The 26,404-nt window shown below is 60.0% G+C and overlaps 1 protein-coding gene across 2 annotated transcripts; it reads right to left on the bottom strand.

Moving 5' to 3' along the window:
• Positions 1-238: 238 nt before the first annotated feature.
• On the bottom strand, positions 239-25,811 carry NCLN (nicalin). 2 transcript variants are annotated; one of them, XM_030935169.1, is made up of 15 exons: positions 24,457-25,811; positions 18,121-18,311; positions 17,418-17,562; positions 14,535-14,629; positions 11,379-11,459; positions 8,606-8,709; positions 6,392-6,480; positions 6,080-6,219; positions 5,549-5,727; positions 4,324-4,411; positions 3,972-4,010; positions 3,735-3,898; positions 2,566-2,619; positions 2,349-2,427; positions 239-2,188 (listed from the first exon to the last, which is right to left on the bottom strand). In XM_030935169.1, exons 1-15 carry the CDS (start codon positions 24,638-24,640, stop codon positions 2,129-2,131), a joined length of 1,692 nt encoding a protein of 563 aa, XP_030791029.1. In that variant the 5' UTR covers positions 24,641-25,811; the 3' UTR covers positions 239-2,128. The 2 variants fall into 2 exon arrangements, with proteins under 2 accessions (XP_030791029.1, XP_030791030.1); XM_030935170.1 differs by having other exon boundaries at positions 3,735-3,895.
• Positions 25,812-26,404: the final 593 nt, after the last annotated feature.

The following is a 26,404-nucleotide window of genomic DNA, read 5'->3' as shown; positions in this document are numbered from 1 at the left end:
GGAGGCGAGGCTGTGCGGCCCAGCAACAGCGGGTTCGGCCAGAGCCTCACTCTCCCGCACGGCCCAGCAGCCTTGGGCACAGGCCTGACCCACGACAGGCTGAAGCCTCACTCCAGGAGAGGGCAAGTCGGTGATGCGCTCTCCACACAGCCCTGCCCCTACGGTCATCCCCTAGAGGAACAAGAACTCCCAACAGTTGTCACAATACAATCCTCGCAGCCCCCAGACCAGACACTGGTGGTGATCATTCGATATGGCTTTATTTTCTCATTGGCCGGCTGCATCCCACAGCAGCCTGAGCCCCAGACGGTCAGTCAGTGCATCCATCCTGACGACCTGTCCGGGAAGGAAGGAAGGAAGCTCCCTCCGAAACGCTGGCCCGGCGGCACCCAGACAGAAGCCTGCTGGCTAGCACGCAAGCACTCCCCAGATTCTCTCATGGTGACAAGGTGGCAGCTGCCTAGGTCCCAGAGTCCCAGCACAAGTGCCCAGGGGCCAGCGGGGATGGGCCCTTGGGCAAGTCTCTGGAGGAGGCGGGCAACCCGCAGGGCAGACAGGGGAGAAGAGGGTCCCCTGCCAACCTGGAGGAAAGAGGGGTGGTTATCTCCTCACCCCTCCAGGCTGCAGGTTCAGGAGGGCAGAGGTGTTGGCCGAAGAACTGGTGGCCAAAGTGAGAACCCCTGGTCCTATCTGGACAGAACCGCAAGTTCCCATGGGCCGGCCCAGGTCCCTCAGACAGCACACACCTCCCTGGGCCACGAAGGCAGATGGCTGTGGGTGCCCAGGCCAGGACTCGCCCAGCTCAAGCCCCTTCTTCCCCAAGTCTGCTCGGCACGCCCTGCGTGGGTTATATTGCTAAAGAACGGACACACCGGGGTCTCCCTGAGCTCAACACGGGCCTCCTTCCCTCCCACGCTCACACACGGCGCCTGGTCTGCGGGCTGGAGGGTTCTGTCCAAGGCTTCCTGGGGGCCCGGACCATCCTCTCTGAGTTCCAGGAAGGGTGGCCCCAGAGGCCATGCCCCAAGTGTCTCCTTCCCAACAAATGCTCTCACCTGACGCCCCAACCCTGAACACGTCCTCTCTATAAATGAGGAAGCTGAGGCCCAGGGCAGGGAGTGAGGATAGGAGCCAGCAGGCCTCCCCAGGCCACCTCCTGCCTCCCAGTCCTCCACCTGCACCCAGTTCCCCAGGGAGAACCGGTTGGCCGTGCAAAGCCTGGAGGGCCTGGGGGCCCAGCACCGAGCCCAGGAAACACCAGGCACTGGCTCAGGACTCAGGGCAGGGAGCTGGGCTGGGGTCAAGCAGGTGAGGCTCCTGGGAGCCGGGCTGGGGCCGAAGAGGCACAGGGGACAGCGGGACAGGCTGGGAGGAGAGGAGCGCGGGGGAATGGGGGTGTGCAGTGTGTCAGGGGTCGGGGAGGCAGGGGCCCTTGCCAGCCCCCCATGAAGCAGAGGCTGTCAACTATGGCGTCAGACCCTGCAGTCGGAAAAGGGGAAGGCCGAGTGGTACAGCTCCCCGAGAGCCCACTGTGGAGGGGACAGGTCACTGAGACCACATGGGGGACAAAAGGCTCCAGCGGGGCTGGAATCCTGGAACCCCAGGGCTGGCACCGCCCTCCTCCAGGCAAGAGGGAGAAGAGATAAATAACCATGTCCACGCCGCCATCGGGGAGCGGGAGGGGACGTCCAAGGACAGACGCGGAGCAGGGAGCAGGTTGGGCCTGCAGTCCAGGCCCCCCGCGGCAGGAGGCAGTGGGCGGAGGCTGCGCGCGATCGGGCAGGGGGTCCCGGCGTCTCCTCTTTAATCGTGCATGTGTGCTTACACCGGACCAAGGGCGGCCGGCTCCCGGGACTGCGGGGCTCGTTCGCAAGTCCGTAGCCTGCCCCCGGGATGTCTCCCAAACTCTCCTCCGAGGAAGTTGAAAGACAAGGAAAAAAAAAAGAATCCCCCCCAGTTTTGGAGAGCAACAGAGAAAAGCTCTGTAATTCAGTGTTTCAACCACCGCCGGGGAGGGAGAGGGCCCCTGTCCCCGCGGGGCCGCCTGGGGCGGGGCAGCATCCACTCACTCATGCTCGGCCCCAAGGACTGGGGAGCGGCGGGGGCTCCGGCTGTGGGGGTGGCTGTGTCACTGTGTCTTGGCCTTCACGAGCAGCCTCTGGACGGTCTTGTAGAGGAGGCTGAAGTGCTGGGGACACAGCAGGAGGGAGTGAGGACGTGGGCGGGGCTGGGGCCCCAGGCCATGTGACTCTAAGCTGAGCCAGGGGACAGGATGCACTCAGAGACATCCAGCCCAGCTCCTCCAGGCGGGCGGCCCCCTGCCCCGCCTGAGCCTGGGCACTGCTCACCTGGACAGCCACATAGGCCATGCCGAGGTAGGCAGCAATGCCAACGGCCAGGAGCAGGTCAAAGACGGCTGGCTTGACTCTGCGGAGAAAGCAGGGTCCCTGTGGTTGAGGACGGTGCAGGCCAGCAACGTGGCCCCCTAGACCCCCGTGGGCCATGGTCCCCTCCGCTGTAACCCATAGGGGTGAAGGGCTCCAGGCCCCGCTGGCCGCCACTCACCTGTACGCATTCATCACTTGCTTCAGCTGGTCGTAGAAGACAAACTCGGGGTCCCTGAGGAGAGAGCAGTTTCTCAGGGGGCACCACTCTGCCCAGCTAGTTCTTAAAACAGGGTGTGTAGAGATAGAGACTGGGTGTGGTGGCTCACACCTGTCATCCCAGCACTTTGGGAGGCTGAGGCAGGCAAATCATTTGAAGTCAAGAGTTCGAGACCAGCCTGGCCAACATAGTGAAACCCCATCTCGTACTAAAAATTTGAAAAACTTAGCCGGGCATGGTGGTGGGTGCCTGTAATCCCAGCTACTCAGGAGACCAAGGTCCGAGAACCACTTGAAGCCGGGAGATGGAGGCTGTAGTGAGACAAGATCACGCCACTGCACTCCAACCTGGGTGACAGTATGAGACTCCATCTCAAAGACAAATAAATAAATACGGCCGGGCGCAGTGGCTCAAGCCTGTAATCCCAGCACTTTGGGAGGCCGAGACGGGTGGATCACGAGGTCAGGAGATCGAGACCATCCTGGCTAACACAGTGAAACCCCGTCTCTACTAAAAAAAAAAATACAGAAAACTAGCTGGGCGAGGTGGCGGGCGCCTGTAGTCCCAGCTACTCGAGAGGCCGAGGCAGGAGAATGGTGTAAACCCGGGAGGCGGAGCTTGCAGTGAGCTGAGATCCGGCCACTGCACTCCAGCCTGGGCGACAGAGTGAGATTCCGTCTCAAAAAAATAAATAAATCAATAAGTAAATAAATAAATACATAAATAAAAACTTAAAGCTTTAAGTTCATAGAGACGGCGTCTTGCTATGTTGCCCAGGCTGGTCTCCAACTCCTGGGTTCAAGCGATTCTTCTGTCCCGGCCTCCTAAGTAGCTGGGATTACAGGCATCCACCGCCAAACAGGCCTCCTTTTTGTATTTTTAGTAAGAGACGAGGTTTCACCATGTTGGTCAGGCTGGTCTCAAACTCCTGACCTCAAGTGATCCACCTGCCTCAGCCTCCCAAAGTACTGGGATTGCAGGCGCAGCCACCACGCTCGGCCCTCGTCCCATTCTCTCTTTGTATTTGCTCCACCTGGCATCCCCCAGGGGTGAGAGGGTGGGAGATACAGTATGGGGAGGTACCCCTAGGCCCCAGGCTGAATGGGGCCAGTGCGGAGTCCCAGCCTCACCGCTTGTCGGCCTTGACGTGGTGCTGCTTGACGTCTTTCAGGTAGCGGCTCAGGTGGTGCTCCAGCGTGCTGAGGAAGGTGCTGTCCTTGTCCACCAACTGCGCGGCCCGGGGCTGGTTGGTGAGCCAGTCCATCACCGAGTCCAGCTGCTCCTGCTGGATCTGCTGTAGGGACGGCAACAGTGGTCACAGCCCGGCCCGCCCGCCTGTCCGCCCACTCGCTAGCCAGGCCCCTTACCATCTGCTCCGTGAACACTGGCATGTCTGGCGGCGTCCCCTGCGGAGAGAGGAGGGGACAGCCCTGAGTCCAGGTACCTGGGGCGGGGCTGAGGCTGGGACTTGGGCGGGGCAGGGGTTCGGGCGGGGCTGGGCTGAGATGGGCTGGGGCAGGGCAGGGGCTGGGCGAGGAAAGGGGGCGGGGCTGGGGGCGGGGCTGAGCTTGGGCTGAGGCGGGGCTGGGGCGGGGCTGGCGCTGGGGCACGGCTGGGGCTGAGCTCTGGCTGCCGCTGGAGCTGGGGCTGGTGCTGGGGCCTGGGGGGCTGGGGCTGGGGCTGGGGCTGGGGCTGGGGCTGGCGGCAGCAAAGGCTTACCTTCTCCGTGAGGTTGTAGATGACTCGAGTCAGGGCCTCCGCAATGATCCTCGTGTTACGGGTCAGAGTCTTAGAATCCACCCGGGACCTTCACAATTCAAAAACAGTAATTTAAAATGTGGACTTGGAGCTGAGCATGGTAGCTCTCACGCTTGTAATCCCCGCACTCCAGCTAGAAGATAGAGTGAGGCTCTGTCTTTCTTTTTTTTTTTAAATTAAGCTTAGCTTTAACTACTCAGCTGACATGCAGACGCAGGTTCACCGGGGGCTTCCCACCTCCAGGCCCCCCACACCCCGACCCGCCCCTGTGCGCAAGTGAGGCTCGCGCCCTGAGGCCTTGGTTCCTACTGACTCCGTTTTCTGCTCTTCTGGGATTTAAACAGGACTATTCTGTCCTGGTGGAAGAATCCATTCCTGGGACCCTCTAGAAATTAGAAATCCCAGGTGGCCCTCCTGGGCTGACCCCTGGTGGTCTTGAGAGAGCTCAGCACAGTTGGGACAGCCATGTGCCCACCCTCACTTCCTGGCACTCTTTCCCGGTTGGTGGGCGACCGCCACCTCCATCCTTTCCAGGACTGAGATCACACACGGATGTGCCCCTCCCTCCCGCCACGGGCTTCTGCAGGCCTCCAATGGCCGAGCTCACACCACTCCTGAGGGCCCAGTGACCTCAGAGCAGAGCAGATGAATGGGAAGGGTCTATGCCAGGCCTGCAGGCGCTGGGGGAGGAGACGGCGCCCACCTGCTGGTGCCAGGACTGGCCGGGGTGGCCAGACTGTTTCAGGCTCCACAAAAGCCTGCCCAGGGGCTCACATGATAGCAGGGAGACAGGCAGGACTCAGGGTCAGAGGACACAGGAAGCCAGAGAGACAGTGCCCAAGAGGGAGGCTGGGCAAGGAAGGGCTGGGGTGCAGTAGGGGGCCAGGCTCCCCGAGACAGTCGCCAGGGCCCTGAAGAGGCCCAGAAGCAGGAGCTGCTTGCTCCTAACTCAACAGGTGATGGGGTCTGGGGGTCCCACATAGGGCCATGACCCCAGGCTGCTGGCCTCGCCCTCCCTAGCCCCGGTAAGGAAGAGCTTGCGAATGGCCACGCACCAGCCTCTTCCCCACAGCCTGTGGGGGGGGGGGGGCGCTCCCTCCAGGCTCTCATGGCCCCTGGAGTTGCGACCTGTGGCTCGGCCCCCAGGAAAGCTCTAGGAGGGGCTGGGCGGCACTGCCGTGCTCACCGCACGTCCATGATGCTGCTGCGCTGACCGTCGCGGTGGCTCTCCAGGTGGGACAGCGTGAAGGCGGGCAGTCGGCGGATGGCGAAGCGCTCGTGCTCCCAGGCCAGCACATCCTCCGCCAGGTTGATCCGCTTGTGCACCATGGAGAACCGTACCTCGGGGAACTGGTGTGCGGCCACCTGCAGCCGGAGGTGCCATCAGCAGAGGGCAGGCAGGGGTGGTGGCCACCCAGGTCCACTCCCCAAATGCCCCAGGGGCCTCCCAGAACCCCCGAGGGTGCAAAACAAGGAGAAACCCACCTGCCCCCGGGATCCCCCGAGGCCAGCTAGAGCCCCGGTGGACGGTGAGCACTGGGTAAGGAGGGACAGGGGAACACCCCGGGACAGAAGGCCCCAGCACAGCCCCGACGCAGTGTGCCCCTCAGAGCCCCAAAGGCAGACAGCAAGGACACCCCGGGACAAGACGCCGCAACCCAGCCCCGCCGTGTGTGCCCCGCAGAGTCCGGGGTCCATCCGTCAAAGGGGCACCCACCGTCTCCAGCTCCCGCAGGAAGGCGTGCTGCAGGGTGCCCTCCCGAGGCGGCTTGGACACGTGCAGGTGCAGGCTGCTGCCTCGGCCCACGGTGTCCAGGCACAGCACGAAGGCCACGTTGTCCTGAAGCAGGCTGGAGTCTGCAGGGCACCGAGAGCTGGCGGGGCGGGTGGGGACTAGGAAGTGGCCCCCGGCCCTCCCTCCGTGCCTCCCCACAGCACCACCCCTGCGGCATCCCCACCCCTCCACCATCCGTGCTTCCCAACCACCTTTGCGACACCCCCACCCCCACCCCCACCCGGGGCCGCTCACCTGTGTGGTCCAGGTTGTCTTCCAGCCAGCGCTTGGTTCCCTGGTAGTTAAACTTGCCTCCTCCAGAAGCAAAGAACAGGAGGTTGTACCTGGCGGGGGAAAACCTGGCGTTAGCTTTGACAGGCACGCACCTGGGGTGGAGAAGGGACCAGGCCAGGTCACAGGTCCCTTAGGAGGGGTATGAAGGCCTCCCCAAAGTAGGAAATCCTGACCAGTCCCTTAGGGCAGGGCATGACCCCTCAGCCCTGTGGACACCAGGGCCGGATGGTTCTCTGGGGCAGGATTGTTCTGGGCACTTGAGGGTGCTGAGCTGCATCCCTGGCCTCGCCCACCCCACACCAGGAGCTTCCCTCAACGACAACCACAAATTACGCAGTGTCTCCCAGAAGCAGGGCCTCCCCACATTAGACCCCAACTCTAGAGGCTTCTCTGAGCCCAGGAGGAACCAGGGTGACCAACCAGTCAACAGACACCAGGAGGCCAAAAAAATAAAGTCTATTCACTTAAAGAAGAAGAAGAATTTTTTTCTTCTTTTAGGACGGAGTTTCGCTCTTGTTGCCCAGGCTAGAGTGCAATGGTGCGATCTCGGCTCACTGCAACCTCTGCCTGCCAGGGTTCAAGCGATTCTCCTGCCTCAGCCTCCCGAGTAGCTGGGATTACAGGCCTGCACCACCACAGTCAGCTAATTTTGTATTTTCAGTAGAGACAGGGTTTCACCATGTTAGTCAGGCTGGTCTTGAACTCCTGACAGGTGACCCACCCGCCTTGGCCTCCCAAAGTGTTGGGATTATAGGCGTGAGCCACACAGCCGGGCCAGTAATTCTAATGGAACACAGCCTGGGCTGTTAGAAGGGTCGCCAGGGTCAGAGAAGGAAACTGCTCAGCATGTCCCCTGCCCTCATCCTCCCATGTCCGCCCCGGACTCTCTCCAACCTAGTCCCTTCTGCCCCGGAAACCCAACCTCTGCGCCAGCTGCCAGGAAGCCCCCGGGCCTGGCAGAAACCAGCCCTGTTCACGCGTGTTTGAAAGCATGAGCTTCTCAAAAGGCGTCAGTGGGGGGCTGCGGGAAGCGGTTCTGCAGCTTAAATAAAAAAAAGTTTTGGCTGGACGTGGTGGCTCACACCTGTAATCCTAGTGCTTTAGGAGGCTGAGGCAGGAGGACTGCTTGAGGCCAGGAGCTCGAGTCCAAGTTCCTGCCTAAACCTGGACGTGACTCCCGGCGTCTTGTGACTGTACGAAGGCTGAGAAACGTCTCAGCCACAGTGGCCCCGGCCTCTCTGAGCTGCTGACACAATGACGACAGCAGTACCGGCTCGGAAGCGGGCGACTGTCTGGGCCAGGCTCTCACCTGGAGGTGGCTCTACCCACCCCGCACAGGAGACACAGTCATGTCTGGAGACATCTGTGGTTGCTACGTCTGGGGACGCTCCTGGCACGGAGCAGGTGGTGCCCAGGACAGAGTCATCCACAAAAGACGTCCACAGGGCCACGGGGGACGAAGCCTGCATTCATGATCTGGGGAAAAATCGAGTCTGCCCCCTGCTGACACCAGACACCAGGATAAACTCCCGACGGGGCGGATGGTATAAACCAGGGGGCCCCAGCTCCTGGGATTCTCCTCCTCTCCCCCTTCCCACTCAGGGTGTGGATTTCAATGTGTGCAGCCTCCTGCGACCTCAGCGGGGCACATGAGCATGGGACAGTCTCTTGGGGGTCCGTGGAATCCCCTAACCCAGGGGGGTCTCAACCAGGGGTGATTCTGCCCCCAGCAGAGTGGGCGATGTCTGAGGACACCTGTGACTGCCACAACTATGGGGTACTGCCGGCATGGAGTGGGTGGGGGCGGGACGCTGCTCAGCACCCTGCAGTGCCCAGGATGGCCGCAACCCAGCAAAAAATCCAGCCCTGCCCGCACAGGGCTGAGGGGATCCCCCGGTTCCAGGGCCCTTAGCCAAAAGTCTCTACCATTTGCAGCTGACAGCATCCCCAGCAGGTTCCTGGGGCGAGCAGCAGCCGGGCCCCGTGGGCCTCCAAGAGACGCAACCTGCGAGGCCTCAGCTTAGCCCTTGATAAACAAGGCACCCCAATTCCTGGGCTAAGGCCCACTTTGGGGCCAGGAGGCTCCACAAAAACAGCTGCAGAGGCGCCCAGTGGGTGGCACTGTCCGGCAGCGCGGCACCCGTGCCCGTCCCCCTGCCCGCCCCTGGCACTCACGCAGCGTGCGTGCGCTTGTAGGTGTAGAGCCGGGAGAAGAGGCGTGCCAGCTCCAGCAGCACGGAGACGCCGCTCCCGTTGGAGTCCGCACCCAGAGACAGCCACTGCAGGGGCAGGAGAGGCACGGTCACGGTCACCCCCGCCCCGCTCCCGCAGCCCCACCACCTCACTGCCCACAGCAGTCGCGGTCATCTCTATCACCCCCACCCTGCTCCCGCAGTCCCACCACCTCACTGCCCACAGCAGCCGCGGTCATCTCTGTCACCCCCGCCCCACTCCCACAGTCCCACCACCTCACTGCCCACAGCAGCCGTGGTCATCTCTGTGGTGTCCCCCAGCCCCTCTGCCATGTCCAGCGGGCAGCTGGGATTGTTCCCCTCCTGTATTCAATCACCAACTGATGGCCTGGGATCTGCAGGGCCCCGCCGAACCCAGGACTCTCCCCGTCCACCTCAGCTCGGCCCGCGCCCAAGAGAAGCTACATGCAGAGTTTGGAGCCCAGAGCCGGGCCGGATTCGCTCACGGAGGGCAGCGTCTGTCCAGGCCCAGTCTTTGTGCGGGATCCCCTCCATGGGACCAGCCCTTCCACCCTCGAGCCGCGGCCGCAGGGAGACCTGCACAGCCCGACCACATGCCTTTCCTGCCCTCGGATGCACCTTTGTGATCTAAAGCAGCCTTCTCAATAAGGCCACACTGCGTCTTGGACATTGCAAGGGCTTGGGACCGTCCCAAGACCACAGCATATAAAGGGGACCTTGGTGACACTGAATTCAGGGGGACAAAAAACACCCTCCTCAGTGCGAGAAGCCAGATCCAAAAGGCTTTGTTCCCAGTGTAGGATCCAGTTCACAGGACCCATCCAACAGGCCAACCCACAGGTGCTGGGACGGACGTGCACGTGCCGGGGTTCCGGGGCTGGGGAGGGGACCAGGAATGACAGCTGATGGGGCAGGGCTGCTTTCTGGGGTGATGGAATGTTCTGGAATTAGAAAGAGGTGGAGACCGTACCACTTTGGATGTACTAAAACCCACTCGTATACTCTAAAATGGTGAACTTTATGTTTTATGATTATCTCAAAAAATAAATTTGGCCGGGCGCGGCGGCTCACGCCTGTAATCCCAACACTTTGGGAGGCCGAAGCGGGCGGATTACCTGAGGTCTGGAGTTCGAGACCATCCTGGCCAAAATGCTGAAACCCCATCTCTACTAAAAATACAAAAAATGAGCCAGGTATGGTGGCGGGCGCCTGTAGTCCCAGCTACTCGGGAGGCTGAGGAAAGAGAATTGCTTGAACCCAGAAGGCGAAGGTTGCAGTGAGCCGAGATTGCGCCACTGCACTCCAGCCTGGTGACAGAGCAAGACTCCGTCTCAAAAAAATAAATAAATAAATAAATAAATAAAATTTAAAACAAAAAAAGCTTCACAGCGGACAATGAGGACAGAGAAAGGCAGCAGGCGCAGTGGCTCATGCCTGTAATCCCAGCAGGTTAGGAGGCTGAGGCTGGTGGATCGCCTGAGGTCAGGAGTTCAAGAGGCACTGCCCTGAGCAGCTTGAGTTTCTGTGTGGGCCCCAGCGGGACCAGGCATTCTCAAGGCTGGGGACATAGCCCTCCAAGGAGTTGGGAACACAGCCAGGTAGCAGATCTGCCCTGACCCTCCACACTCTGCCTGGTTCAGCTGATTTGTGTTGGGAGGAGGAGACAGGGCCGGGTGTGGTGGCTCACGACTGTAATCCCAGCACTTTGGGAGGCTGAGGTGGGTGGATCGCCTGAGGTCAGGAATTCAACAGGCACCGTCCTGGCTAACATGGTGAAACTCCATCTCTACTAAATATACAAAAAATTAGCCGGGCGTGGTGGCAGGCACCCATAGTCCCATCTACTCGGGTGACTGAGGCAGGAGAATTGCTTAAACCTGGGAGGCGGAGCTTGCAGTGAGCTGAGACTATGACACTGCACTCTAGCCTGGGCAACAGAGCGAGACTCTGTCTAAATTAAAAAAAAAAAAAAAAAGGAGGCAGGGTGCTGGTTGACGCCCCCGACCCCGCTCCCACTCAACCTGCGCTGAGCAGAACAGAGTTTGTGCCGCAGGCCTGAGACCAGGAACCTGCACCAGGGCCCTTGACCCTCGTTGACAGGACAGGCTCTGTCTGGGGCCACAGCTGGTCCTGCAGACACCATGGTTCACGCACACGCCCTGCTTCCCTCTGGAGTCTGGAATCCCGGCATGGGCCAGGCAGCAGGGCCCACAGAACCAGCCCCCATAGGAACCAGGTGCTGGGTCTCTGGGAGCCTTGCTGGTGACGGTGCTTTGGGCTGTCGTCCCAGCTCACTGCTGAGGATGAGGCGTGTCCCATGGGACACACGGGGAGAAGGCCTGGAAGCCGGGCCTGGCCTCCCCGACCCACTGCATACGCCTTTCCCTTCGTGGATTCTGCTCCTTGCTCTGTGGCCTCTCGCTGGGACAAACCACAGCCACAAGGAGGCCTCGTGCGGAGCCACGGCACCCAGCGCTGGCCTGACTCAGACTCCCTGGGCTCAGCCTCTGACACAGCCATACCGAGACCTGGGACTCCAGGGCAAGAACCAGGCTTGTTTCAGTCCCACGACACCCACCCTAAGGCCCTTGTGGGGACCGGGATGACTGGCAAAGGCCGTCACAGGGTGAACCACTGACCCCGACCGCCATCCCCCACAGGCGCTTTGCCTCAGCACTGCCTGGAGCCAGAGTCCAAGCCCTGTGGGGTGGGGGGGATGGGACACTCATACGTACGGGGGCCACTCCGAAGGCATCGTAGTGGGCCACGATGACGATGGTGGGAAGGTCCTCTCCGCCCAGCCCCGTCAGCCGCCCCTGTGGAAAGACAGCGGGGGAGTGGCCTGGCTGCTCCTGGGGCAGGTGACCCATGTGTGGGGCTTGGAGACCCCTCCCCTCTGGACCACGTGGGGCCCGTCCGCTGGGTGCCAGCATCGGCCTCAGCACTGAGGCCCACAGGAGGTGCTAGCCTCTGACTCTGGGAGCCCCAGGGAGCTCCTCCAGGGAGGAGGTGGAGCTGGGAACAGGGACCCACCCATGCTCTGGCCCTCAGGTTGAAATCTTTAAAAATCGAGTTGGAAGGCCGAGGCAGGCAGATCAAAGGTCAGGAGATCGAGACCATCCTGGCTAACATGGTGAAACCCCATCTCTACTACAAATACAAAAAATTAGCCGGGCGTGGTGGCAGGCACCTGTAGTCCCAGCTACTCAGGAGGCTGAGGCAGGAGAATGGCATGAACCCGGGAGGCGGAGCTTGAAGTGAGTTGAGATCGTGCCACTGCACTCCAGCCTGGGCAACAGAGCGAGACTCCGTCTCAAAAAAAAAAAAAAAAAAAGGCCGGGCGCGGTGGCTCAAGCCTGTAATCCCAGCACTTTGGGAGGCCGAGACGGGCGGATCACGAGGTCAGGAGATCGAGACCATCCTGGCTAACACAGTGAAACCCCGTCTCTACTAAAAAAATACAAAAACTAGCCGGGCGAGGTGGCGGGCGCCTGTAGTCCCAGCTACTCGGGAGGCTGAGGCGGGAGAATGGCGCAAACCCGGGAGGCGGAGCTTGCAGTGAGCTGAGATCGGGCCACTGCACTCCAGTCCGGGCGACAGAGCGAGACTCCGCCTCAAAAAAAAAAAAAAAAAAAAAAAAAAAAAAAAAAAAAAAAAAAAAAAAAAAAAATTGGGGAGAGCAGGAAGATAAGTTTTTATAGGAACGGGGCTAATCCCCTCAGCCAGGCATTCGGATTCCTTCAGGATCTGTATGCACCCATCCCTGCCTCCTACCCCACCAAAGTCGGATTCCACTCTAGCCCAGGGGCCGACAGACTTTCATAAAGGGCGAGAGGGGTATTTTCAACCTCGGGGATCAGATGGCGTCTGTTACAACTACTCAGAAACTGCCATGGGTGGTCTGCACATGCATCGGCTTGGCTGTGAGCCATAAAACTTTATTTACACAGCCGGGCACAGTGGCTCACGCCTGTAATCCCAGCACTTTGGGAGGCCAAGGCGGGTAGATCACCTGAGGTCAGGAGTTCCAGACCAGCCTGGCCAGCACGGTGAAATCCCCTCTCTACCAAAAATACAAAAATTAGCCAGGGCGTGGTGGTAGGCACCTGTAATCCCAGCTACTCAGGAGGCTGAGGCAGGAGAATTACTTGAACCCAGGAGGCGGAGCTTGCAGTGAGCTGAGATCACGCCACTGCACTCCAGCCTGGGCAACAGGAGTGAAACTCCGTCTCAAAAAAAAAAAGAAAAAAGAGAATTACAAAAAATTAGCAGGGCGTGGTGGCACATGACAGTAATCCCAGCTACTCAGGAGGCTGAGGCAAGAGAATCACTTGAACCCAGGAGGCAGAGGTTGCAGTGAGCAGAGATCGCACCACTGCACTCCAGCCTGGGGGACAGAGAGACTCTGTCTCAAAAAACAAAAACAAACAAGCAAAAGCTTTATTTACAAAAGCAGGCAGAGGGCCGGCGGCGGCCTGAGGACTCCCCGTCTGGCTGTGGGAGTCTACCTGCCGTTTTTGCAACAAGCTTTTCCACTTGGAAATCCTTCAAGGCTGAACTCAAAGCCCAGCGGCCAAGAGGGCTCTGCTCATAGGAGAAAGGGCACAGCCAGGGGAAAGGGAGTCGGCATGGCTCCATGGGATCTGGAGCCCAGTGCGCATGCCACTGTGCAGCGTGATGCAGGCCAGGCCACAGGGTCTCATCGCGTACCAACTGGCACTGTGAACAGGACCTGCCTCCCGGGCCCACAGTACAATCCAACAGGAACAAACAGAACAGCCGCCCTCAACAAACCCCAGGGCTCCTCCGCCAAGGCCTGTGTATGGGGAGCCAGGGCCTCCAGGACACTTTCCCCACTCCCGCCTAAGCCAGTGCTTTTCCACTCAGGCCCCCCTCCAAGGCCTGGGTCCCTAAAACAGCAGGCATGTCTTGTTCAGGGCTCCCCCAACAGTGAGACAACTCCACATCTGTGTGGACTCCTCTGCGCCCTTCACCGGCGCTGTCCTGTGGGGAAATGCTGGGGGAGTCGGTGCTTTCTCGGGTTTTTTTTTCTTTTTGAGACGGAGTCTCGCTCTGTCGCCCAGGCTGGAGTGCAGTGGCCGGATCTCAGCTCACTGCAAGCTCCGTCTCCTGGGTTCTCATCATTCTCCTGCCTCAGCCTCCCGAGTAACTGGGACTACAGACGCCCGCCACCTCGCCCGGCTAGTTTTTTGTATTTTTTAGTAGAGATGGGGTTTCACCAGGTGAGTCAGGATGGTCTCGATCTCCTGACCTCGTGATCTGCCCTGTTTCGGCCTCCCAAAGTGCTGGGATTACAGGCTTGAGCCACCGCGCCCGGCCTTTCTCGGGTTTTAAGGCCCCTGCCGGTGCTGCAGCAGCAGCGACGTAGGCTTCACCCTCTGCATCTGCCTGGATGATCTGCGTAGCTGCTTCCACACTGGCAGCTCCCCACCTTCTCTCGCTCTGCTGACACCAGGGGGTGCTTGGAAGGGTCTGTGAGGACGCAGTGTCTGGGCTGACGGGTGAGGTTCTGTGACGAGGGGAGGCTGGTGACGCTGCAGCCTGGAGGGGGCTTCCTGGGAGGGGCAGCTGGTGCAAAGGCCCTGGGGTGGGAGGAGGCGGCTTGGTGTGTGGGGGCCCACATGGAAGGAAGGAGATGGACCGGGGGCTGGCAGGGGCCTGGGCACTCCACAGAGTGACTCCCCAGCCATGTGTGAAGTTTGGGTTCTTTCAGCTGCCAGCGGAGCCACAGGTTTTCAGCCGGGCGGGGTAGAGATCTGACCCCAGTTTCCCATCAGAGGCTCCCCTCTAGTATGGCTGAGCCCGGGAGCCAGGCGGATGGCAGGGACCCCTGGGGACGCGGGGCCAACTCCGGGGCGGGTGGCACTCACCTCCACGCTGGCGATGAGCCAGTCACTCACGGCCTTGCTCTGTACCCCGCTGGTGACCATCTGGAAGCCGTTGGCAGTGGCTGTACGCAGCAGTACTGGGGAGAGGGAGAGGGCGCGTCAGCCTCGGCCCAGCCAGGGTCCCAGCCAGGGGACGTCCCCAGCACCGACACCGCAGGTCGGGGGCTCGGGTGGAGCCAACCAGCTGGGTGTGGGGACGTGACCAGCAGATTTCGATACCACGTGATACCCGTGCTCCCCCTAGCACAACCTTCTCTCAAAATGATTCACATCTCCTTTCTGGAACGTTCTGCTGGGGAATTTCTCCTCCATGCCATTCTGATCATTTCCTCCCAGGCCCTCAATAACAGCTGTTCACTTAGAGACTTAGGGTCAGGGCCTGCCCGATAATGCCTGTGAGTTCACACAACTTTGAGTCTGCACTTCTGTGCTTTAAAGCGTTTTAAAAACACAACTTTATTTTTCTTTTTGAGACAGGGTCTCATGCTGTCACCCAGGCTGGAGTACAGTGATGCAATCATGGCTCACTGCAGCCTCCACCTCCCAGGATCAAGCAATCCCCTGTCTCAGCCTCCCAAAGTGCTAGGATTACAGGTGTGAGCCACTGCGCCTGGCCTAAAAACACAATCGTTTGAAATAAAATAAGGGATAATAAAAAAATAATAAAACAAAAATGAAAACGCAACTGTCGTGGGTATGTAAAAGATGATTGGCCGTGTGCGGTGGCTCACGCCTGTAATCCCAGCACTTTGGGAGGCCGAGGCGGGCGGATCACGAGGTCAGGAGATCAAGACCATCCTGGCTAACACGGTGAAACCCCATCTCTACTAAAAATACAAAAATTAGCCGGGCCTGGTGGCGGGCACCTGTAGTCCCAGCTACTTGGGAGGCTGAGGTAGGAGAATGGTGTGAACCCAGGAGGCGGAGCTTGCAGTGAGCTGAGATCGCACCACCGCACTCCAGCCTGGGCGACGGAGCGAGACTCCGTCTCAAAAAAAAAAAAAAAAAAAAAAAAACAAGAGAGAAATATGATCACTGGGGGAAGCATGCTCCTGGGAACTCTCTGTAAAATATATATATATATTTTTTCAAGTCAGAGTCTCGCACTGTCACCCAGGCTGGAGTGCAATGGTGCGATCTCAGCTCACTGCAACCTCCTCCTCCCAGCTTCAAGGGATCTTCCCACCTCAGCCTCCTGAGCAGCTGGGACTACAGGCAAGCACCACAGACCTGGCTAATTTTTTAAATTTTCTGTAGAGACAGGGGTCTTGCTATATTGCCCAGGCTAATCTTGGACTCCTGGCCTCAATCGATCCTCCTGCCTCAGCCTCCGTAAGTCCTGGGACAACAGGCGTGAACCACCATGCCCAGCCCTCAACATCCTTTTTACCAGCTGCATAATACTCCACCAAGTAGATTCCTCGTTCAGGTTGCAATGAGCCAAGATCGTGCCACTGCACTCCAGCCTGGGCAAAGGAGTGAGACTCCATCTCAAAAAAAAAAAAAAAAGAAGAAGATTTCGCTTTCCTTCTTCTCTAACTGGATACTTAAGTTTTTGCAGAACTATACTCTTCTGTTGCCACAACAAAAATGGCCATTGTCAAGACTTTTAACCTAGACCAGGGGTTGAGAACGGTTTCTGAAAAGGGCCAGATAACGCTTTCGGCTTTGCCGGCCAGATGGTCTCTGTTGCAGCCGCAGCAATTCAGCTCCGCTGCTGGGAATGCCACCCTGGACCGTGCATAAATGAACGTGGCCCAGTACCAATAAAACTTTATCAACAAAAACAGGTGGCCCCTGGGCCGGCATTAGCCAACTCTGGATCTAGAATCCCACTGATCTGGCTGTGTAGGATGAACCTTTCTTTTTTTTTTTTCTTTTTTGAGATGGAGTTTTGCTCTTGTTGCCCAGGCTGGAGTGCAATGGTGCGATCTCAGCTCACCACAACCTCTGCCTCCCAGGTTCAAGTGATTCTCCTGCCTCAGCCTCCCAAGTTGCTGGAATTACAGGTGGTCGCCACCATGCCTGGCTAACTTTCTGCATTTTTTTAGTAGAGACAGGATTTCGCCATGTTGGCCAGTCTGGTTTCGAACTCCTGACCTCAGGTGATCCACCTGCCTCGGCCTCCTTTTTTATAACTTGAAACCACAGCACCAAACTGCTTTTGCTGGGGCTGGGCCGGGACACGCCTGCCTGTCGTGCCCTGTTCTCTGCCGCCCTGGGCTCTGGGGCCTCCCTTCTCAGCCCTGCTACCCCAATAGCTGACGACTGCCCTGGGCAGGCCCCTCAGCTGCCTCCTCCAGTTCCTCTTTCTCCTCACTCTCCACAGCGGCCACTCCCATCCTTCCCCACCACAGGTCCCACTACAGAGCTGCAGGCTCCTGCTCTGAGCTCGCTACCAGCGCCCCCGTTCACAGGGCTGGAGGAAAGAAAGGTATGGGCCCCTTCTCCGTAAGAACACCGCCGGCACACCCACACCGCCGGCACACCCACACCGCCCACTCGAGATGTGATGCTGAGAATGTCTTCGGCAGGTAGAGAACTGAAAAGATGGCCGATGTCTTTCATCAACCCTGAGCCCCTGAGGATGGGAAAGGCTTCCCCTGAGTCCGTGGTTCTGGTCTTTCGTGTGCACAGAGCCAGTAGCTGGGTGGGGGACAGGGGACTGCAAAAATGTGGAGTCCCAGGTCCCAGCCCGGAGGTGGTAATGCAGCAGGTCCATGCAGGGCCCAGGAACCCCCACTGTTAACCCCGGCGAAGGGATGCCTCACACTGAGGGTGGAAACAGCCCAGGGTGACCATAGCCCTTGGGATGGGGACGCCTCCCCATGCCCATAGCTTCCGTCCCTGTAGCCCGGAACCCACCTTCAGCAGCAGAGGCGGAGCCCTGGGAGGCGGAGGCGGCCTGGGTCTGCTCGTAGATGGACAGCAGGGCCTCGTCCTCCACGGCAAAGTACACGGGGACGATGGTCTCCATGGCCAGCATCTCGGGCTCAATCTCCATGAATTGCTGTGGAGCAGACGCATGCTTAGGGAGCTGCTGGACTGGCGGGGGTGGCAAGGTAGCAGGGGGCCCAGTGGCTGTCCCTGGAGAGCAGGCAGGTCCTCAGAGCACGGCGTCAACCATAGGACACTCACAGGAAACCAGGGCTTCCCCCTATCCCACCTGCCGCATCTCATCTGCAAAAGCATCTTCACCCAGGGCACCTGCTGGATTCTACCAGCTCCTGTTCACTCAAGGCAGGGTCTCTCGCGCAGCCCTGTGGACCCTGGGGCCAGACCCCTCTCCGGGGTGGGGCCGTCCTGGGCACTGCAGGGTGCTGAGCAGCATCCCTGGCCTCCCCCCACTCCACACCAGGAGTGGCCCTCCCTGAACACTTCCGGTCATCACCCAGCATCCTCTGAAGACAGAATCGCCCCCGGGGGAGATCAACGGTGCAGGGGAACAGTCCATCCTACTTTCCAAAGGGCTCAGAGAGGCGAAGCGACCTGCCTAGGCTCACACAGTTGCCTCCAACTCCTGCCCCAGCTCTGGACCCAAGCCGGATGGGGCAGGGCAGACGCTCACCCGGACAACGTCCTGGGGCACGGCGGCCATGGCCCTGGGCAGGATGATGACCACGGCGCCCGCCGACTGCCGCAGGGCCTTCTGGTACTGCTCATAGGAGAAGTCCAGTAGCCGCATGAGGACACAGCGGCGGCTCAGCACCTCCGCCGCCATGGTGCGCGCCTCCGTGTTCAGCACTGCGTTCCGCGTGCCTGTGGGGACAGGGGCGGGGTCATGAGCCTCAGCAGGTGGCCAGGCCAACGGAAGGGGACAGATCCAGGCCAGGGACCCACCCAGTAGCCCCAGCCCCAGCCCAGAACCTGGAAGACCTCCGACTCGAGAAGCTCCCAGGGTCCCCCAAGCCTGCACCCCGCACACCGGGTGACGGGCGCTGTGAACGTGTGCCAGGCCCATGCCCACGGGTTCAGTGCCACGCTAACCCTGAGACACTCTGGGATTCTCAGACCTCTTGAGAATCTTTGTTTTTTGGTTTTGTTCTTGAGACAGGGTCTCCCTCTGGCGCCCAGGCTGGAGTGCAGCAGCACAGTCTCAGCTCACTGCAGCCTCCATCTCCCAGGTTCAACGGACTCTCCTGCCTCAGCCTCTCGAGTAGCTGGGAATTACAGGCGCCTGCCACCACGCCAGGCTAATTTTTGTATTTTTAGTACAGACAGGGTTTTGCCACACTGGCCAGGCTGGTCTCAAACTCCTGACCTTAGGTGATCCGCCCACCTTGGCCTCCCAAAGTGCTGGGATGACAGGCGTGAGCCACCACGCCTGGCCCCCTTTGAGAACATAATAAAAGCAGAGCCCCTCTCCCAGGAGAAACCCACACTTCCCCACCCCCATACCGAAGTCCACACAGGATCCTACACCAGGGCTTGGCAAACCTCTTCTGCAACAGACCAGAGAGTATTTCTGGTCTGTGTCTCGACCACTCAGCTCTAAAACAGCAGGGTGAGTGCAACCATGTACAACAGGTGGAGCTACGTGCCAATAAAACCCTATTACATAGGCCCAGGGCGGGCCGGATTCGACTCCTGTTACGGGGGTCCCGGCTGGGGAATGCTCCCCTGAAGCCTATTCATGGGCCCCAGGTTAAACCCCTGCACTGAGCCACGAGACTGGAACAGAGCCCCTCTCGGGCTCGCCTGCTCTGGGTCTACCCTACACGCCTTGGACATTTGAGCTTTCTAGAAGTCCAGGGGCTGGGGCGGCAGGAGGCTCAGCAGCTCAGGCTGTGGTGCGTCTGAGGCGAGGTGGGGCTTCCCCAGAAGGCCGGGCCGTGGCTGAGAGCCTGGGGCTGTCACCCCCTCACAGGCTTCTTCATTTCCGCGGTGGTGGTCCCCGCAGTCGCCGCTCTGGAAACGCGCCAGGGCTCCTGGTTTTGCTGCTGCTGTTTGCTTCCTGGGACTGCTCTTCCCTCCTCTCTCAGCAAAACGTCCTCCACCCAAAAAGACACAGCTCAGGGGTCCCTGCTCTGTGCACCTGAGCTGCACGTGCACCCCCCACTTCCTGCCCCTTCACCCCTGCAAGTCTCAGCACCGCGACGATCTACCTGCTGTCCGCCACACTCCACGATGGCCACCTGAGTGGCCCTGGAAGGACCCTGGAGAGCGCCGGCCCCTCTAAAGGGGCCACCCGTGTTCAGCTGGGACACAGGCCTCAGTGGACCACACGGGAAAGCTGGAAATCCCGATTCTTACATCACATCACCCAAATGTTAAAAGACAAGCAATGATCTAAAACATCTCAGCGCCGCACAGGCCAACCCGACGCCACGCAAAGCACGGAAACAGACCTGACGCAGGTGGCCCGGGTGCGGGCCTGACGCGGGGGTGGGGGGGCCAGGGGCGGGCCAGCGGGGCCTCCCATGTGAGACCCATGCAGGAAGCACTCAAAATCACGATGCCCAGAGCCAACTCCAGCGTCCCCGTGGGAGTCCAGCCCCACTCTGAAGGTGGATGCCGGATGCTGGGGAACCCTCATTCTCTCACCTCCCCACAGACGCAGCTCTTCCCAGGGCCTGCGCTGAGCCTTGGGCTTGGGGCCAGGGGCGTGCATGAGTCCCCAGCTCTGCTGTCCAGCAATGTGCTGTCTGGGAAGCAGCGGGAGGGAAGCAGCCTGCTCCAACGGGGCGTCCAATGGGCTGAGCTGGGTGCGTGGGGGGGGACAGGTGGGACACGGAAGGGACACAGATCCCAGGTGGGAATGGGCAGGGTCACAGGTGCAGCACAAGGAGGTGGGCACAGAGAACCACCTCCAAGGCCTGGGACGGAGGAGCCACAGGGGGCCACGCCGCCAGGCCCGGCAGCCTCACCCCTGTTCCCCTCTCAGTCTGATGTCACCAGGCCTGTTGGGGGCCTTTCCTCTTCCCGTGGGAAGCCCCTCAGGGAGGTGGCAGCAAAGCCCTCAAGGGAGTCCTGGGGGGCTCCTGCAGTGCTAGGAGCACCCTCCCCTGCACCCCACCTGTCCCCACATGCCCTGGCCTCCCGGGGCAGCTCGAATGCCACCTCTTTGGGGCCAGAAGATGAGGCCCACTGGCAGGCACCCCACTGTTCTCCGGGCCTCGAGTTCCTACAAGTGGGACGCAGGACATGCTTTAGGGAGCGAGTGAGGCCGGAGAAGGGAAGGAGAGCGGCAAGTCAAAGGAATGGGGGTGGACGCCAGCACGCAGAGCTCCCGGAAGGCCACCGCCTCCCCTTTAGGATGAAACCCCGCCCATCTGGGCCCCGCCTCGTGTCAGCACCAGCCAAGGCCATGCTGCCCTCCGGATCCCAGCCTCCGCTCACTTGGGGCCCAATGGCAAGGGCTCTCTGTGACCAAGGCCCATCTCCCCAGGAGCACAGATGGCCTTGGGTGGCCCCAGCCTCCCTCGAGGGCCAGGGTTGGGCCAGGTGGCCACAACCTAGTATGGACACGGCCCTCTGTGGAGGTGAAACCAGCTCCAACTCCCTCAGACCTGTGTATGAATGGGCAGAGGCCACTTGTGGTGGATGCCATGGAGGGCACCGGGCATCCTGAGAAAAGTCACCAGTTCACGTGACAGGACTGGACCTGAACAGCGGCCTGGGCACCTATCTCTCTATCAAGGGCCAGACGGCCAACCTTTCCCCTCTCCGGCCACAGGACTCTGGCACAATCACTGAGCTCAGCTGTTTCTGCGTGAAAGCAGCTAGAAACAAGATGCTAATGGATGGGCATGACTGCATGCCAATAAAACTTTATTAACAACAATAGGCAGAGGGCCAGACATGACCTACAGGCTGCAGTTAGCTGGCTCCCAGATGAAGGCGTTCTGGCAAGTCTGACGGACTTGACGGATCCTGGGAGCTGGGCACTCCAAGAGGTGCTAAGGTTCCCACCTCACATGGGCCATGAGCTCCACGAGCCCCCCTGCTGTGAACGGCAGCAGAGCCCAGAAAGCCTTCACCCAGCAGGGCCAGAGTCCACTCACAGGAGAGGGGCGCTGCGTACCTGGCCAACAAGACCCAGATCACACCCAAACACAAAGGGCACCGCCCCACCCTGCGTCTCTCAACAGCAGCAGGAAGGAAGCTGGGAAAGGAATCTCCAGCGAATAAGGGTTGCAGCTCCTCCCGGTGGGGCGCCCAGGGGTAAAAGCACACCAGGAAGATGGTGGTGGAGAGTGGCCTCAAACGCAGCACACCGGGGCATCTCAAGGGCTGTCCTCAGCAGGGCTCTGGTCCAAACCACCCCCAGTCTCTCAGGGGCGGCCACAGCGACACAGAGAGGTGTGCCGGCCGGGCTTTGCCTACCCTGTGAGAGCTGGGCTGTGCTTCCCCGGGCGCAGATGAGGAGCACGAGGCTGAGGCAGGGCGGCTGCCCCACGGGCTCCTCCACTCACCTCTAGAGCCCACGGACCAGCTGGGCGAGTGCCAGATACAGGGGAAGCTGGGCCCAGCTTCCTCACCAGGAGAGAGAAAAGCTGGGGGCCAGGGAGGAGGGTACAGGGGAGAAGAGGCCAATGAAAAGGAAGACTCAGAAGAACCCAGGATTGTGGGCAAAGGCTCCAGGGAAGCGAGGAGAGAGACAGGACTGCAGGGGAATGGGAGGGAGGCGCCGCCAAAAAGGGGCCGAGAGAAACGGGGAAGGAAATGGGGTGAACGTCGGGAGGCTGCGGAGAACAGGAGGCCACACAAGGAAATGGAAGGGACTCCAGGAGGCTGGAGAGGGTGTCCGTCCCGCTGCGGAATGGCGGGACACCTGCTCACTCAACAGCCAAAATGCATTCCCTGGGCGGGCGCGCGAGGAGAGAAAGGGGGCCCACACCCACCCACGGACACTGCAGGAGCCACCAGATCCCACCTGCCCGGGGGGCTGGAGGGAGGCCAGGTAAGCTGGGGGCCCAGGACAGGAGACGCCAGGAGTGTGAACAGGGCCTCCGAAGGGCCTGGAGAAACAGGGTATCTCCAGCTCTAGGAGTGGGAGCTCTGGAGTACAGACTGCCCTGGAAACCCCACGGGAAATGCTATGACAGCCACAGCCACGTGTGGCTACTTGGGTTTATGACCCTCAAGCAGCACTGGAAATTCTGCCCCTCAGTTGCACAGGCCACGTATCGGGGGCTCAGCAGCGTCCTGTGGCTGTTGGCTCCTGTGCCAGGCAGCAAAGATGGAGGCGATTCCACAGGATGGTGCCGGTCAGGATCTTCCCCGGGGGAAAATCCCAGCCAGCGTGGAAAAACGCGGTCATTGCATTAGGAGCCCCTGGCCTTCCACTCCAGTCCCTCCAGAGCCTGGGGCCTTGGGTTTACACCACCACTCTGCCCCACGCGCGCTTCCTCTGGACACTGTGGACATTAGGACCGGATCGCTCTCTGGGGTGAGACCGTCCTGGGCACTACAGGGAGTTGAGCAGCGTCCCTGGCCTCCACTCACTCCATACCAGGAGCACCTGCAGTCGTGACAACCACAGATGTCCCCAAACATCACCCAGCGTCCCCTGGGTTGACAACAATGGCTCTAAATGAAAACATCGTAACTCTCGGGCAAAACGGGACCTAAGGCCAAAGTCTGGTTCCATTTCCAGAGATGGGCTCCCCAAGGGCTGCAGAGGCTGGGGTGCCCGCACCTCAGGCTGAGTCTGAGATGTGACGAGAGGGACCAGTCCAGGAGAATCTGAGCTCGGAACTAAGGGGGCCGGGAGAACATGTGGACGGGAGTCCTTTACAGGAGAGGCCAGGCCTTGACTTCCAGGGACCTGAGGAGCCAGGCTGAAAAGACAAACCAGGGACCAGAAGGTTCTGGAATGCCAGGGACAGCTATAGCCAGGAAAAGACAAGCGAATGTGGAATGTCTGGACACTGGGGTCAGGGCCACGACGAGAGGGGGCGGGGCTATTGAGTAGGAGACTTGCAGAATACAAGGGCAACGGGGGGCTCTGCGGGTGCGAATTTGGAAGGGGATGAGAAAATCCTGGAAAGATGGAACAGGAGGGGTTCTGGGAAGGGGGTGAGGAGGCTGAGCTGAGGGGGTGGGTGTGCATCAAAGGCGGGACAGAAAGAGAGTCAAAGGGAACCCCAGGCGAGTGGACTGAACTGGGGACGTGGGAGGAGGCCAGGGAAGCTGGGCTACCAGATTCTGAAACATGACTCACGAACTGGGACCTGAGAGCGTCAGGTGTCTGGGAAGAAATGGGCCCCTGATGTGGGGACCGGTGACCAGAGCAAGAACACTCAGAGCGGGGTGGAATTTGGGCACTGGACAAAATGCACTTGGCACCCAGGGCCGTGGGAGGGGGTGGGGAATGCCGGACCACCGCGTCGGATGGCTCAGCCTGGCAGAAATCAGTGCGAGGACCTTCAACTCCAAACGCAGTCAGCTAAAGGCGGGAGGCCTGGGAACACGGACGTGACCCAGTGGATCCGGAGACCAACCAGATGGTCTCCAGAACAGGGCCCTGGGCGCTGGAGGTCAGGACGGGAGCGTCTGCTCAAGTGAGCCCGGACCAGGAAGCCCAGGGGGCCGAGGGGCCCCAGGAGGGAGAAACTCGGCAAGGCAGGTAGACGCAGGCCCGGCTGGGGAGAGGAGAGAGGGGACCTAGTGCTCCAGGGGCGCGAGATGCTTGGCCCGGCCACGAGTTCAGGGGCAGGGAGCCCTGGGCAGGGGCCGGGGACTGTGGGAGGGAGCGCGGGGGTTTCCTGGGCGCTAGGCAAGGAGAGTCGGGGTTCCAGGGCACCCGGGGGTCCAGGGCATCAGGGATCTGCCTCGCCTGGGGCCTGAGCATGGATCGGGCGGCCCAGGCCGGAGCTAGGGATCGGCCTGGGGCCGGCCGGGCCGGAGTGGCGTGGCCGGGGAGAGCGGGGAGCCCCGAGGGGGGGCCGGGGACACGCACCGTAGGGCTGGCCCTGCAGGTCGTACTGCTGCATGCGGTACACGGTGAACTCGTGCGCGGCGTCGGCGGCGGGCAGCGGCGGCGCCACCAGCAGTAGCACGGCGGGCAGGAAGACGATGAAGCCAAGCGGCAGGCACGACGCCTTCAGCATGTTCTCCAGCACCTCGCCCGCTTCCTCCAGCATCCTGGCCGGCGGCGGGGCCGCGCGGGGCGGCAGCGGGGACGGGACGGCGGCGGCGGCGGCGGCTCCCGCGGACTCACCTCGGCATGGGTAGCCGCCGGGGTCCTGCGGGCGCCGCGCCGGGCAGCCCGCACTAGCACTGAGGTCCTGCGGGCACCGCCGCGAACCGCCCCGCCAGCCGCGCTGCCTGTCGGGAATTGTAGTCCACCCGGCGCTCGAAGAGCCCCCATGGGAGTTGTAGGCCCACTCTGGGACTCCCGGAAGGTACGGCAGGCTGTTCGGGTAATACTGCTGAGGTTTCACATAAACTCCAAGTCAAAAATGCAATAAAATGCTTTTAAAAACTATTTCGCGATATCACTATCTTAACCCTTAACGTCTTTGCCGTGGGGGGAATTGGGGTGAGGGGCGAAAGGTGCGGACAGGACGTGAACTTCCGACCTGGAAGGAAGTTGAGGCTAAAGGGAAAAGGAAGTGCCCGTGTGGCGCGCTAGGTCTTCTGGGAGTTGTAGTCCCATCGAACAAACACAAAGGGTCACGGGAACTGTAGTCTTCCTGGCAGAAATTGCTGAGAAAAACAAAAATCACTTAACACTCCCAAGGATGTAGATGTCAAACTCCACGAGGGCAAAGACTTTTGTCAGTTTTGTGCATATGATGTATCCCCGGCACCTAATACAAGACCTGGCGCACGGCAGGTGGCCTATACCATTTTTGAATGAATGAATGAAAAATAAAAAGTCATGATAGTCAGTTCCTAAGGGAGGCCGCAGTGGGTTGTGGGACTTGTAGTCTGGAGCCTGTGGTTTGTGCGGGGATCGGTGGCAGGTGTTTATATTTATCTTTATTTATATTTGGGGCATACTTATACTAAAAAAGTATTTGTTATTCATCAGAAATTTAAAGTTAATTTCTGGGTGTTCCATGTTGGTCTTTTTCTAAGCTGCCAACCCTAAGAACCCAGTGTTTCAGGGCTGGAAGTAGCTAAGGAACGTCCCTTTGTACAGATGGGCAGACTGAGCCCCAGGGTGCAGCAGACAATAGCTCTGGCTCTCAGCACATTATCATCCCAGTCTCCGTACAGCTGCCTAAGGAGTCAGGGTTTCCTTTCTGCCCCGAGTGAGAAGTGGCATTTGTGCTGATTAAGAGCCTGGGCTCAAATCCCAACTCCTCCGTTTCCCAGCTGTGTGACTTTAGGCAAGTTGCTTCACCTCTCAGAGCCTCCGTTTCCTCACATATAATGATAGAGAATCAAGCACTCTCCCCGCCAGCACCGTGTGAGAATTCTGTTTATTTTTTTATTTATTTATTTTTGAGATGTAGTCTCTGTCGCCAGGCTGGAGTGCAGTGGCTCCATCTCAGCTCACTGCAACCTCCGCCTCCCCGGTTCAAGCGATTCCTGTGCCTCAGCCTGGCGAGTAGCTGCAAATTACAGGCGTGGGCTGCTGCGCCCGGCTGGAAAGGGAGTTTCTGAGCGTGCTGCTGGATCACTGAGCACCTACTGTGTGCCAGGCTCTGTGGTGGGTGCTGGGGACACAGCCAGGACCCCGGCAAAGTCACGATATCCACTGACACGGAGCTCGAAGTCCGAAGAAGGAGATGGATTGTGTGACCAGGGGCGATGGGAGCTGGGATAGAGGACACACAGGCAGCTGGGGGAAGCCCCGAGGAGGCCTAGGGAGGAGAGGAAATCAGGGAGGCTTCCTGGAGGAGGTGACACTTAAGCTGAAACTCAAAAGATGAGCCGGGGCAGTCGAGTGAAGAACG

The sequence above is a fragment of the Rhinopithecus roxellana genome, chromosome 8 (assembly GCF_007565055.1).
Source record: "Rhinopithecus roxellana isolate Shanxi Qingling chromosome 8, ASM756505v1, whole genome shotgun sequence".
Taxonomy (NCBI): domain Eukaryota; kingdom Metazoa; phylum Chordata; class Mammalia; order Primates; family Cercopithecidae; genus Rhinopithecus; species Rhinopithecus roxellana.
This window is presented reverse-complemented; position numbering and strand designations above follow the sequence as displayed.